Raw genomic sequence first — 14,042 nt, 5'->3', positions numbered from 1 at the left:
CCAAGCGCGCGCCCGATTGGGCCCAGCCGGCGCCGGCGCGCCGCGCGGCTCTCCGATTGGCCGGCGGCGGCTCCAACGGCCGTCGGTGCCCCGCCCCCAACCCCTCCTCCCACCCCCCCCCACCACCGACGTAGACGCCGGAAATGACGCGGCGCCTTGGCCCAGGGCGGTCGGTAGATGGCGATGGGCTCTGTGAGTGCGTTGTTGTTGTTGTTGTTGTTGTGGCTGCGGTGGCGGCGGTCAGTTCCCACGTCGCCAATAATGTTAATAATAATAATAATAATAATAATCCTTGCGTCTGATGACAGCGCCTCATCACGTCTTCGAGGCGGCCTCAAAAGGCGCTACACGGGATAGGTACCCCGTGAAAAAAAAGGGCAGCGACTGCGCGACGCGGCGTCCCCTCCGCCCCCCTCCCCCCCCCCCCCCCACACACACACACACACACAGCCGTGGATTGGGCGGCCGATTTATGACTTATTTTTGAAGGGATTATTAACCCCCCCCCCACTCCCAGCGGAAAACAGCGATCCGCCAATCGCCCAACTTACTGCTAAGTTACCGCTGGGTACACTGAGGCGTTTACGTCCATCCTGTGTATTGTGAACTTGTCTTGTCCGGAGGAGGCGGCGGTGGGGCGGGGCGGGGGGGTGGGGCGGGGTGGGGGGGTACAAGACCCACGCCGTAAATGGCTGCAGAACCCCGAGGCGGGGGAAGCCTCGGTCGCTCCACCAAAGTGGAGTGCGCAGAGGCAACCGCCGACGCCACGAGGGGCACTCTCTGTCGGGTTCCGCGACAGGAGAGTTGATGAGTTGCGTTTCTCTTTCTGTTACGGGAATTGTTTCCGTGAGGCGACTTTGCAAATGTATGTTCCATCAATACGTACATATACATTTGTTTCTTTGAAAAAAAATCTGTTCAGTCCCCCTGTATCCCTTCAAGCCTTCATGGGCCCATTTACATCTCTCTTGAAAGCCACAATGGACTGAAAGGTGCGGAAATGAAACATCAATTCACTTTACAGTGTGTTCTGTGAAGCGCTTTGGGACGTCCTCCCGATGTGAAAAGCGCTATATCAAATGCAAGGATTATTATTATTATTATTATTATAAAGGTGTTGCCTTTTGCCAATGTGTTTCTCACCATTTTTGGATCAACAGATTTTAAGGTGCTCATTGTTACCTTCAAATGCCACCGTGGTCTTGCCCACAAAATATACAGTCAATTCACTTTCCAGTATATTCTGTGAAGCGCTTTTAGACATCTCGAAGATGTGACGAGGCGCTATATCAAATGCAAGGACTATTATTATTAATCTCCCTCTGCGATCCTCAATGTTCATCCAAATCTAGTGCCCCTCTTTGCCCATCTTGAGAAAAACATTAGCACTCCAAGACAGTTTAATACCGTTTTTTAAAGACAATGTCCACTTTCTCCAATACAATACAATTTACGTTTATACAGTGCATTTCACCTTGGGAGGACGTCTCAAAGCTCTTGGCAATGCTGGATTGGCCCCGAGCTGGGGATGGGAGCCAGGGAGTGGGGTCGGGAGGGAAAGGTGCAGTCGGGAGATTTTGCAGTCACAGAAGATGGCCTCAAGCAGAAATTCAAAGTGAACAAGCAATCTCCTGGCCACTCTCTCCACTCCATCAACTCTAACCTGCTTAATGCCCTCCGCCCACTTCAGAATTTTTCCTTCAGTGTTTCAAGTTCACTATGAATAATATTGTGAAATTCACACTGTTGAACATTTTCAGTATTCAAAAGTAGCATCATGATCTGATTGTTATACTCTGCAAACTCATAATGCTACAATCCACAATGCTCCATATATGGGAACACAAACTCTATTTTACCTTAGTTTATCAGTAAGTGTAGTTAAACTCCGGAATTCAGTTGCTGCTCATTTACAGAGCCGTCAGAAATACCTCAGATCAGACCGAAAGAAATGTGCTGTGGAAGATCATGAGATGCAGCTGTTTTGACTTGCAGGGTTTGGCAGGCAGACACTTTATTGTGGGGCTTTGTTGAAACATTATGCAGGAGACAGGTGCATTATGTGGATGAATGTCCAGCTCATCTCAAATGTCGGTTAGAGGAGCGTTGTCACAGAGATGTTAACATAAACAGTATCTTGTCTTTATGAATGCAGGAATATGTGATGGCAAGCAGCTCATAATACTCACTCTGTATTCAGGTGAAGGGCCTGCCTTTCCCTGGAGGTGAATAACTGGTCTTCAGTGTGTGATGACAAGTGTCTAATTATGCATTCTTTGCTGTGTGATAGTCAGGGCTTGCTACTGTCCTGTCATTGCACTCCAAATCCTATAACTGAACTGCATACCGTGTTCATCCAGTTCCGTCTAGTAGTAAAAAATAAATAATACTTATATTTGATACAATGCCTTATCACATTGTTGAAACATCTCAAAGCACTTCACATGATCTATTGAAAAGTGTAGTATCTGTGTAGCTAATCCACGTATAGTAATTGAAAATTGTAATCAGCAAATGGTTTGACTTGACAAGAATGATAGTAAGAAATCTATTACCTATGAGTGACCTACCCTGTGTAATGGTGAGCAACCCACTATACAAGGTCTGCACTTGTCTCGTGTCAACTGGCCTAGAATAGAAGAAAACAAATGGAAATGGGCCGTGATTCATTCCTGTTTCTAACGTGTATCTCAAATGTAGAAGAGTGCTGAATATTTCAGCGCAGGAGAGTTGGAGTGGTTGTAATATGATCTTTCACAATTGACCAGTGTGTGGTGACGTAGCAGATTGTTGAACACTGAGAGGAGGAAGCAAGTTGCGTTGATTGAGTCAAGCAAGCTCAAGAACGGTCAACAAAACAAACCCAAGATGATGGGTTTACCCACCCAAGATGATGCATTTCTTCAAAACGTCGGTTTCATTGTTACTTTATTCAATTATTTAAGCAGGGGAGCTCAGAGCAGCACAATACAGAGCTCCGGGACAGGACACTTTAAATGCATTAGAATCAATCCAAGCTTTAACAAAGTATAAATGCAGAACGGTATTTAATTGGTTAATGCCACATATAATTGAGTCTATTAGAATGCCTTAAATAAATATCATAAGAGAAGGAAAGTAACAAATTGAAATTCTATTGATTGTAATTCAAACAAGTCATTTATATAACCGTGTTATAAAATAATATTTCAGCAGTTGAAGTATTGCAGAATCAACTGTATCAGTTTATGAGAGAAATATGATGTGTAATCATTTTAGGGTGGAGAATTCATGAATTCTTCAAAGATTGAATGGTATTTCTAGATTCTCTGCCAGCCATCCTTTGGGTCTCCGAGTGAGATGACAATTTAGTATCAACTTGTGATGAATTTTGTGTAGTTTTGTGATGTGAGGTACGCCCACTAAAACCATGGTTGAGAGTTCCCAAACATGTTTCATATGCGATCCACTCAGCAGAGAGAACATTTTGGGTCATCAGTCTAAGATCACTGCATCGTCCTCCGCATTCCCACAGTTTTAAAAATATCCAATTTGCCACTTCTTAGAAATCAAATGGAGACAATTTGATCGAATTGGAGATGATTTGATCATTTAAATTCCGCTCCATTTCAGGTTTCCTCCAGTCAGCCTCTCCACTGATGTCAACAACAACGCTGCTCAGTGAAAGCTACACAGGAAATGCTTTAGCATTCAATCCCAAACTTCACCCAAGTCATCAAAGTGGAAGTATTATAGCAAGTGTATCCATATGTTCTACTGAGATCTATGTTGTGTTACATGTACACAAACAGAAGAATGTAGTATAAACAAACCTGACTGACTCGCTTTATTTAATGGCGTATCATCGTTGGAGTCATTCATATATGTTGCACATATGCCACACCACTGTGGTGATTTATTCTTCAGTTGATGAAAAATATTAAGAAGTCACTACTTTTTTTAAAAAAATCTTTCCACACCGAGGGAGGAGAAGCTAAGCTAAGCATTCCAAGTAAAAAAATAAAAATTAAGGTTCATAACCCTTTTCAATCACCCAAATCAGTAAATCAGTAATTTTGGTGATTTGTTTGCTGTCGCAGTGCGCGATGCTTGTATGATGCTTGTATTATTACTTTCGACTTTTCCGGATGCTTTTTTTATTCTTTGGCCAATGAGCTCCGTAATGAGAAAATACCTGGTTTGAAGTCTGAAGCCATGAGATATGAATGGTTTGAAATGTCCATTGCACTCATTGATCGATAATCAACCGACACCGGGAAACGGAAATGACCAAAGAAAGTGAACATATCATCATAACAGACCAGTGGTGTTAGGGATTGTTGTTTGGTGCCGATGGAATTGATTGATTGCACTGAGAAGGGGGGCGGTTTGATCCAGTGAATGTCCTTTTGGATGGTTTTGTTCTGATTCTTAGAGTTAGGGTTGTGCAGCCACTGCAGAGACTGAGATTCCTGGAAAGAACTGGATTTGTCTTTCTTATCAAAATCAATATCTTCCTGAAGAAAAGGCAATGAACCTTGCAGATCCAAAAGAATATAATTCTGACTGGAGTTGCTGGAACTCTTAGTTTCGCCGTGTAGCGTCCCGTCAGTCACTGATGCTCGATGTTGCCGGATAATGGAGGATGCACTGAGGTGGTCAGTCTGACAAACCTCCTCTTGCTTTTCCACACATCTTGCACTATTCCTTCCCTTTCGTTCTGAAATAATTTCCAGAACCGAAGGGAGTAGCTCATCATCGGCATGCTTGTCACAAGCGGGCTGCAAGCAGAAAAGTGAGATAAGATTTGTTTTGTAATTTTATTTATTCTCCATATTTTCCTTACTATTTTTCACCCATGCTGTTAGGGTAAACTTCCAAAAGGGTGATGGCTTTTAAGTACCTCACCCATTCGTTAGGTAGCTTTAGAGAGGATTAGTTAACAGTGTAAGCAGTTTGGTTAGAAACACCAATTAAGTAATTGTTGTAAATATATGAAGGTTATTAGAATATCACAACAACATATTTATATAGTGCCTTTTACATGGGGCAATATCTTGTTAAATGGTAAGTATACATTGTATGGTTGTAAAGAGATTGTCTTGTTATCTTAAAACAGAATCTCTTTGGCTTGGTTTTGTGGGCCTTTTGTGTGAGAGGATTAATAGATGCTAAGAGTGGGTTCCCCACCAGGGGTCAAAAATCTTTACTTTGTCAACCTGGTTTTCTCGAAACTGAAACAGTTTTGAAGGGGAGCATTTCGTAAAGCTCACTGTCAACGTATGGTTTGTGAGGAAGAGGTACTCAGCGCAGTTTCACCACCTTGCTGCATGTTGCTACATGTTGTACAATGTTTATTTAAGCTCTATTTTAAATGTAGGATTCTGAAACATTACGCGAGTTGTCTGTCCTTCTTTTACATCTGCCCTGTCCCTTTTGCAAGCAAGAACTGCAAGTTCAAGGAATGATCTCGTCTTCCCTGCAGTGGAAAGCACTGTAGTTACTTCTTGCTGACAAATGGATTGTAGATTCAGCTGCTATGCTTCAGTTCGTTTCTCATAAACTCATAAGAGGAGATTATGCCCCACTCTGCAAATACCATAAAGATGGACTTTATTCACACTTATTATTCAGTATTAGTAAATATCACTGACTTGGGGATATTTCTGAAAATCACTGAGATATCCTTCCAGCAGCCTATCCAGGTTTGGAATCTGTGGCCATAGTTTTTTCTTCACATTACTGGAAAGGAAAGATAAATGGAAACTAAAGAGACAGTAATTATATCAGTAAATTCACAACATTTACACCTCTGCCTTCCTTTTGTTGAATATCCCTTGGTACCAAATGTAGTTGGATAGCAGAAATTCTTTAAATAACTAAACCTTGAGGACCAATTATCCTCTGAATAAACAACATTCTCTGATAACTATTTGCTCCACCATGAATTCACTGTACTGTCCAGCTCTGCTATAATGTGTACAGTCCCATTGATTTATATCTGGTTGTATGTTGTAGTTTGTAGTTGTAGAGTCCCACTCTTTTGTCCAGTTATGAGCTGATCTGACTAGCAGTGTATGTTATGTGGAGACACAGATATATTTAGCAGTATTATACAAATATACACTGACCTATCTAGTTGGGCAGTGATACACGGATCTACTCTGCTGTTTTGTAATTGTGTAGTGATGTAGTGATCTCTCAAACATTGTGATTTAACACCCAATCTAATTATTCAGTTATTTATTGTAGTAGGTAATGACACATTAATCTCTACAGTTGTGCCCTGTATTGTTTTCTGTTCTACTGATCATAGAGTCATAGAATCGTACAGCACAAAAAGAGACCATTCGGCCCATCGAGTCTGTGCCGGCTCTTTGAAAAGAGCAGTGTAATGTCAATTCCACTCTCCAGCCTTTTCCCCATAACCCTGCAGACACATCCTCCTCAAATACCCATCCACCATGCTTTTAAAAGTTGTTTTTAAAAGATGCAGTGAACAGAAAGAGATAGGGCCTTCTAGGTCTGTGTAGTGTAGTGTGGAGCACTAAATTGATTTTCTTGGAATTTACGTGTACTGGTACCTGTAGGCGTTTGGAAAGATGAGACGTGGCATAATTAGTGCTATCACCAGCAGAAGTACAGATCCAGTAATAAGGGCCACAGTAGTCACACCTGGTCAGATAAGGATTTGGAATAAAATGCCTTTGAATTAATTACTAAAATACATCAGAATAATGCTGTAGAAACCAAACCTCAACGCTGCGGATGTCAAACATTTATATTTCAAACTGCGCAGCTGTTTGGATTAGAATTTTCAGATTAAAATAAATGTTTAGCAAGAGGTTAGCAAAAGTAATTGACATTTTAGCAACAATAATCACAAAAGGAAAAATTAGCCTCGAACATTTATAAGGTTCACACTTACCCATAGGGCCTGGAATTGTTGCTGTGAAAGTATCTGACCAGCTGCTCCAAAAGCCTTTGTACTTAATTCCATTTGGTTTGGTTCTGAGCTGCATGTAATAGGTTTTACTGTGGGGAAGGTCAAGCATCTCACTTTGCAATTGCTTCTGGATAAGTAGAGTCTAGACAGGAATAACAGAATGTTCCAAACAAAAGTACAGCTGAGTCTTTAATTTCCCTGTTTTCACTGAACCTCAGACTGTTGCTGAGTGATTGGGATGAAATTAAACCCTGTTATTCTCTTCTGTGCTTTCAACTTTTAGAAATACGGTAGTTTTCTTAGCATCACCTTTACCCGGTGCTGACGCTGCCATTATCTTAAATAGGTACACCGCTTCACAAGGTCTCAGACCACTGTTTTAACTTGGAACATCTTAAGCATGCGTTCACAGTACTTTAGTTAAGTGCTCAGCTAATGTTCCCTATTCAAAGCTATGTTTCTATATCATTCTTCCTCCAGGAGTAAAGATGCTCTGCAAGCACTCCTATTACTATCATCAATCAGAAAAAGCATGACATTGTTAGATTATTATTATTATTATTATATATCAACCCACATCATCTTCTCATGTGTGACATATTTTTAGTGAAATTAACAATGCTTTTCAGGAAATGGACAAGCAGCCGTTGGACAAATTGCACAGGAAGGTTAGACGCTTTGCCTTTAAAGATGAAAGTCTTCAGTTCTGATCTTTGAAAATAATACAATATAATAATAATAATCCTTGCATTTGGGATAATAATAATAATCCTTGCATTTTGCACGTCTTCTAGATGTCCCAAAGCGCTTCACAGAATATACTGTAAAGTGAATTGACTGTATATTTGTGGGCGAACGCGGCAGCCAATTGCGCAGAGCAGTGTCCCACAAACAGTCGTAGATTGAAAATGACCAATTTATTATTGTTTTGTTTTTTTGGAGGGATTATTATTAGGCGTGTGGAGTAAGGAAAGTTGCCCACATACCTAATATGAAAGAAGGCCCCAATTTCAGGTCATGTGCACATTCAAGTTTATCTATCTCTGGTCTTGCTCGAATGTTTCAAATTCATATTCAAATCCTGTCGTTAATCTTGTGAAAATAGTTTAGCTCCTTGGCTCCAGTTCATCCGATCCTATGTATTTATCACATGCTGCCTCTCTCTGCAATTCAAAACCCACTCACCTTCCAGCTTGTGCCGTTCTGTTCAGAATACCTGATCTGATAAATCATATGACCCAACAGTTTGGTGATTGGTGGCTCCCAAATGAGACGCAGTTTCCCACCAACTGTGCTGACAGTTTTCACAATTCTCGGGGCATCTGGCCGAACTGCGAATTGTTTTAAAAAGTATTTTATAAACTTATTTAACAGTTACAGAAACTGCTTCAGGAAATCATTGTTAGCAAATATTAGCATAAGTGTCAGATTTAATTTATTTACTATACCGCTCAACTATGTGATGGAGACTATGTGTTTTGATTGTGTGCTTATGAGATACTATCATCAGTTTCTCAAAAAAACGCCTACAAAATACAGTCGCTATACTTTACAGTATATAATGTGACGGCTTTGAGATGTCCTCCCAACGTGTATATCAAATTTGTAAAGATTATTGTTAATAATAATTTGGAGCTGTCATTTTTAGCACTGTTTATTTGCCTCAGCCATTATCTCTGAGTGTGGTTATTATAGCTTCAGCCCTCAGCTCCTGTGAACGCTTGTCCTTCGGGGTTTTATAAGCTAAGTTTCTTAAATCCATTTTGTTTGAAAACACAGTTTGAATGCACTTGCTCAGTAAAAATCACGTGCTTCTGTTACATCAAAACCCAAGTGTAGTTATTTTAAATTGAAAAGAAAACCTTGATTAGAAACCAGAAGCATAGACTTTTTTTTTGATATTTGATATATTTCTATTGAAGAATCTAACTCTCTCATTTGTGAATCCATAAGAACTAGGTGTGTTGGGAAGGGTGGTTCCTGCAACTGATATGCAATTAACATGAAGTATCAATCAAAGTGTCCTGGTGATAGTGTGGTCTGTATACATTTGACATCATAGTATCCGAAGGAACTTGGTCTCTCTTACCAACATTATCAGTCCTGAAATGCTCTTCGTAAAATGTCTGTGTGTAATATGGGTTGGATGCATTAACGATGATAGAAGTCTCATTAACGTCAGAGGTCGCAAACGTACAGCGGTAGATGATAGTATAACCAATGGTAGAGTTTCTTTGATTGCCGCAAATCTTCCAAACCAACTCTCTACTAGAAAGGCAAATTGCATGTTAAATTTATTGAAGCAATCATACAGATCACAAAAATGGCTAGATTCCTCCTTGTCAAGCAAAATCATCGATAAAAAATGAGTTTTTAAATAGAGAAAACGGCTTCCATATTAGAATTCAATTTAAGAATTTTCCATAATTCTGTGTAATCTTACATTTTAGCATATAGGCTAAGGCTAGATGGAATTTCAGGCCTCTGATTTTTTTTTGGTAAAGAAAAGTTTCCAGGACTCCAGTCAGGATCAATATCTTCCTGAGATCAATCCTATACATATAGTTCAGTTACCTTGTCTGGTAGTACAGACTATACAGAGTATCAGCCTCAGTTTTGTTCACTTTCCATTGACAGGTTATGCTTTGGAGGTCAGCGGTCGAACAGCGGAGATTTATTTCACCTGAACGGAAGATAAAAGAACTCATTCAATCAGCGAGCAGAAACAGCAGGATTAATGAGAATCCAGAGCATACTCTGTATTTCAATCAGAAAACTTGAAATCAAGGGTCTCCAGACTTAAATAAGAAATGCTAAAGGATTGTATTCCCCGTTTTAAAACATTGTAGTTTTTGAGAGAGAATTTACAAAATTTCCAGGAGGACAAACAGGTTTGGTTGTGTAACACTTACCTGAAGAATAGGGAGTTACAGCTGATACTGTGTCTGACCAGGGACTCCAGAACCCATCAAATGACATACCATCTGGTTTGGTACGCAGACGGATCAAGTACCTAGTTCCAGTATTTAGGTTCTGAAGATTGTGATGCTTTAAGCGGCTGACAGTTTCTTTCTGAAAGAAGAGGTTTGCTGGTTATTCATGTTAAATGCAAGAAAGAAGGGTAGAAAGTACAATGATCTACGAGACTGGAACTGAGATTGATTTTATTATTATTTTAATTTTATTTATTATTTATAAAATGATTTTTCACCAGAAGAAATTGATAATAATAATTCTTGCATTTGATACAGCGCCTTATCACGTCGTTCATTGTTGGCCAGGACAACGGAAGAAATTTCCTTCTCTTACGGAATAGTGCCATGGGATCTTTAATGTCCACCTGAACAGGCAGACAGGACCTCAGTCTAACATCTCATCCGAAGGATAGCATTTCCGACAATGCTCTGCATTGGTGCGTCAGTTTTGACTATGTGATTCCAAGTTCCGAAAAGGAGGGAAGTTAGAAGAAATGTTTTTACACAGAGGGCTGTAGACAATAGAATTCATAACCATGTTTAGATTAAGTCCATGATAGCTTTTAAAGGAATTTGGACAAATACTTGAAGAAAAATAACAATAAAGTGGATTGAGAAGGAGAAGGGCAAATAGAACTAGACTGGATTGCTCCAGAGGAGAAGATAACACCAGCACAGGCACAAGGTGCCTCCTTATGTAATGTAAACCTTCAAAGTGTGGCAGAATGTACTGAGCAAGGCGGGAGGGAGAGCGGGAGTTGACTGCAGGCTCAGTCAAAGAGTTAGGTTTCTAGGCATGATTTACAGATGGAGAGAGAGCGAGTGAGATGGAGGTGTAGAGAATGGAAAGGTGTCATTGCTGAGCACACTCAATCATGGCGAAAGCTACTTACCTTTTCTAAAGCAGAATCAGTCGTGATTATCCAGTAGCTAATTTCATACAAAAGAAATAGCTCTATGTTAGGATTTGTTGGTGCCTCCCAGCAAATCCTGAGCTGGAGTGGATTCCTGTTTAAACGCACTGTGACATTAGAAGGTGGATCCAGGAGAACTGAGTGAAGGAGAAAGAATTAAAGAATTAAACATTACGCTTTAAGAAGTTTTGTTCAAGAAAACTATTGAACACACACAACATATGCGGAACAAGGCACATTACCCTACAATACACAGTACTGTAATTGATCAAGCAATCTCCTCTCTGATGGAAATAGAGTGGTACAGGGAGAAATAGAACCTTTCACCTCTGGGATAGGATCCAAGTCCAGTTCTAGCCAAAAGGTCTTTTCTTTCTAATGAGTGACAAGGTGGTGTAGTGGGTCAGATACGCATTCGTTTCACTTCTGCATCTTGAGATTAACGTCATCCTCATTTTAGCCTGGGGAGATTAGGATCTATCTCTCTCTTATAACAGTATTAGAACCCCAACGCATCTGATGCATTCCTAAAAACTCAAAAAAATGCTTCAGAGCAGGAGAACAGGCCTTCTAAAGGATTTGAGCAGGGATTTTCTCTGAGATCCCTTGTGTCAGCAACAATAATTTCCACCAGGCCTTTCATCCGGGCGAGCCATTGAAAGGAGTTAGTGGCTAGACACAAAGCATTTACCAGCAAAGAGAATGTCAGCACATAATGGTTTCATGCACTTCTAAGAAGAAGTGTGACATTAGACGTGGCTTGATTGCAGCTCATGTCTCATCCCACGTGGTGGGAAAAAACTTTGAAGAGAATTTAAAGAGAGCAAAACCTTTTAAATAGTGACATGAATTGATTTTTTTAAAATACCAATTTTGTGCCAGGCCACAATTTAGCAGCTGACTTATTTTGCCTTTGTATTAATGTCAGTGCAGATCCCAATAGTGCCGCGGATGGAACAGTCTCACTTACCAACCAAATCAACTGATAGGTTCTGCATGAACTTGGGAGTGTCAGAAGACAATTCAGTTACTTCGATTCTGAGTGGCTCAAAGAGTAAGATGTCATCTGTAGGAATAAAACAAGCATGTCGAGTTGTATTCCTTGTAATCATTTGTGAAGTAATTTCACATTGCTTCTGGTCCGTTTGTCTGTGAAGAAAGAAAAGAAACTGTTAAGTTTTAGAGTAATTTCATTTCAAGAATGTTGATATAATTAAATAATTGCGTCTGGCACCTGATGAATAACACAAGCATATCAATGCTTATTTGTGACAATGGGGTACCCCTGATCCCCGATATAATTAGGAATAGAAAATTGGTACACCATAAAAGAATAGGTTTAAAATTAAAAAGTCTCAAAGAGTCCTAGCGATTTGAGTGATCTCCCTCCTTCTCCCTTCTTCCTCAGCACAGAGTAACAAGCATGTAGAATATACTTCTATTAAAAGCAATTGATGCTGACTTGATTGATCTTTCATAAAATAATGGACAAATATATGTTTCAGTCCAACTAATTCCACGTTGTTTAAACTATACATGAATCTCCACCCTTGCTAAACCCAGCTGCCATATTCCTCTATTATTATTATTATTATTATTATTATTCCCTTTTCCCTCATTTATGTTCTCTCGTGCATTGGAGGAAATACGCTGTAATGTTGACGTACTCAAAAGAGTATAAGAAGATGTAAGTAGAATTTGACTCCTCACTGTCATCCCAGAAGCATGTCAGATCCTCCAAAGTGCGAGTATAACATTTTGGATCTTCAGCGTCTGACATCGAAAATGCAATGTCTGTAAAATGCAGAAAACACATTAATCACTCATCTAATTCATAGCAACTTGAAAGTTACTCAGCTCGCCCAGTTGCATTGATGAGATCCCATCTGACGCAGACACATGGCAGAGATTTCATCAAACTCAAACATAGCTCGCAAATCTCCACAAAGTCAAAGACATCCAAATCGATTCCAACTTACTTCAGACACATCGAGAAAAAATTCTAACAATAATATAAACAATTTGGTAAAGCTTACCAGTGTGTATAGTTTGAAATTATTCAAGGCAAATCATTTTCTAATTGCAGGTATCAGATACATTAGAGCTAACAGTCTTAATGTACATCTTTAGTACCTGAACTCAAGAAAACCAATTACTATGGAGTTCAGGGTCTTGTGTCCTCAAATATTTCCCACATTTTGTATCTCAGCTTACCTTTTGTAGGAAAGATGGCATTCTCTAAAGCTGGTAAAGAGACCGTCGTGACAACACTTAAGTGTACACAAACTACAAACAGGAGTTGCATTGCAGTGCAACCCATTCCTCTCAGCCACACTGAAGTTGATCCTGACTCTCTGCTGCTGCTGTTAGGCTCGAGTCAGAAACAGACAGTTTCCAAACTGAAATGGGAACAGGCATATCCTCAGGAAATTTACAGACTTGTGAACCGGGTCCACAGCACAGAGTGGGCCCCCTACCCTCACCAAGCTACAGCAGGCTTTCATCTGTTGGAGCTGATGCTGATCACCGAACAGTGACACAGTGTTCAAAAAGTCTGAAATCATTGCTCTGCCAGGCATAAGAAAGTGGTCAGATAAGCATTCCAGTATTTCAGGACAGGAATTTGCTTTATCTGTTAGTGACAGGTTCCTGTTCTGGGCTTTTCACCCGCTCAATGTTCTTAAAATTCGGGAAAAAGTTGTTCCCAATGCTACAGAGAATTAAAAACACTTGTTTACATGAATTTACTTAACATACGCAATTATTGTACTGTAGTTTTGTGATAGAAAAGTCAGATTTACTCTGTTTGGGTATTCGAATACAAGTACTGTAGACGTAAGCCAAAATTTAATTGTGCACAATTGGCTGCTGAGTTTTGCCCACAAAATATATAGTCAATTCACTTTACAGTGTATTCTGTGAAGCGCTTTGAGACGTCTTGAAGACATGATAAGGTGCTATATCAAATGCAGGGATTATTATTTAATATTATATGAGTGTGTGGATTATGGGAAATTGCATGTACATAATATGTAGTCGTGCAGGCTGCCACATTCGGTGATAAATTTTGCTTACATATGAATCATTATACTGAGGCATTGCAAAAGTGTAAAGTCAATATAATGTGTGCTGCGTACTGTTTTCTCATGCACATGGAACATTTATTGTTTGGATCCATTTTCAATGTCGGCAATATATTTAATGTAATTATACTGCCGGCAATTAAGT

At 39.9% G+C, this 14,042-nt stretch overlaps 1 protein-coding gene across 1 annotated transcript; it reads right to left on the bottom strand.

Moving 5' to 3' along the window:
- Positions 1 to 2,911: 2,911 nt before the first annotated feature.
- On the bottom strand, positions 2,912 to 9,904 carry LOC103174619 (thrombopoietin receptor). Its single transcript, XM_007887082.2, has 8 exons — positions 9,838 to 9,904; positions 9,500 to 9,608; positions 9,015 to 9,193; positions 8,111 to 8,256; positions 6,908 to 7,067; positions 6,564 to 6,654; positions 5,634 to 5,721; positions 2,912 to 4,760 (listed from the first exon to the last, which is right to left on the bottom strand). Exons 1-8 carry the CDS (start codon positions 9,902 to 9,904, stop codon positions 4,137 to 4,139), a joined length of 1,464 nt encoding a protein of 487 aa, XP_007885273.2. The 3' UTR covers positions 2,912 to 4,136.
- Between the last annotated feature and the right edge of the window lie 4,138 nt (positions 9,905 to 14,042).

This window comes from Callorhinchus milii, unplaced genomic scaffold, assembly GCF_018977255.1.
Source record: "Callorhinchus milii isolate IMCB2004 unplaced genomic scaffold, IMCB_Cmil_1.0 Scaffold5, whole genome shotgun sequence".
In the NCBI taxonomy this organism is placed as follows: domain Eukaryota; kingdom Metazoa; phylum Chordata; class Chondrichthyes; order Chimaeriformes; family Callorhinchidae; genus Callorhinchus; species Callorhinchus milii.
Note: the sequence above shows the minus strand (reverse complement) of the source record. Positions and strands in the feature narration are given on the sequence as shown.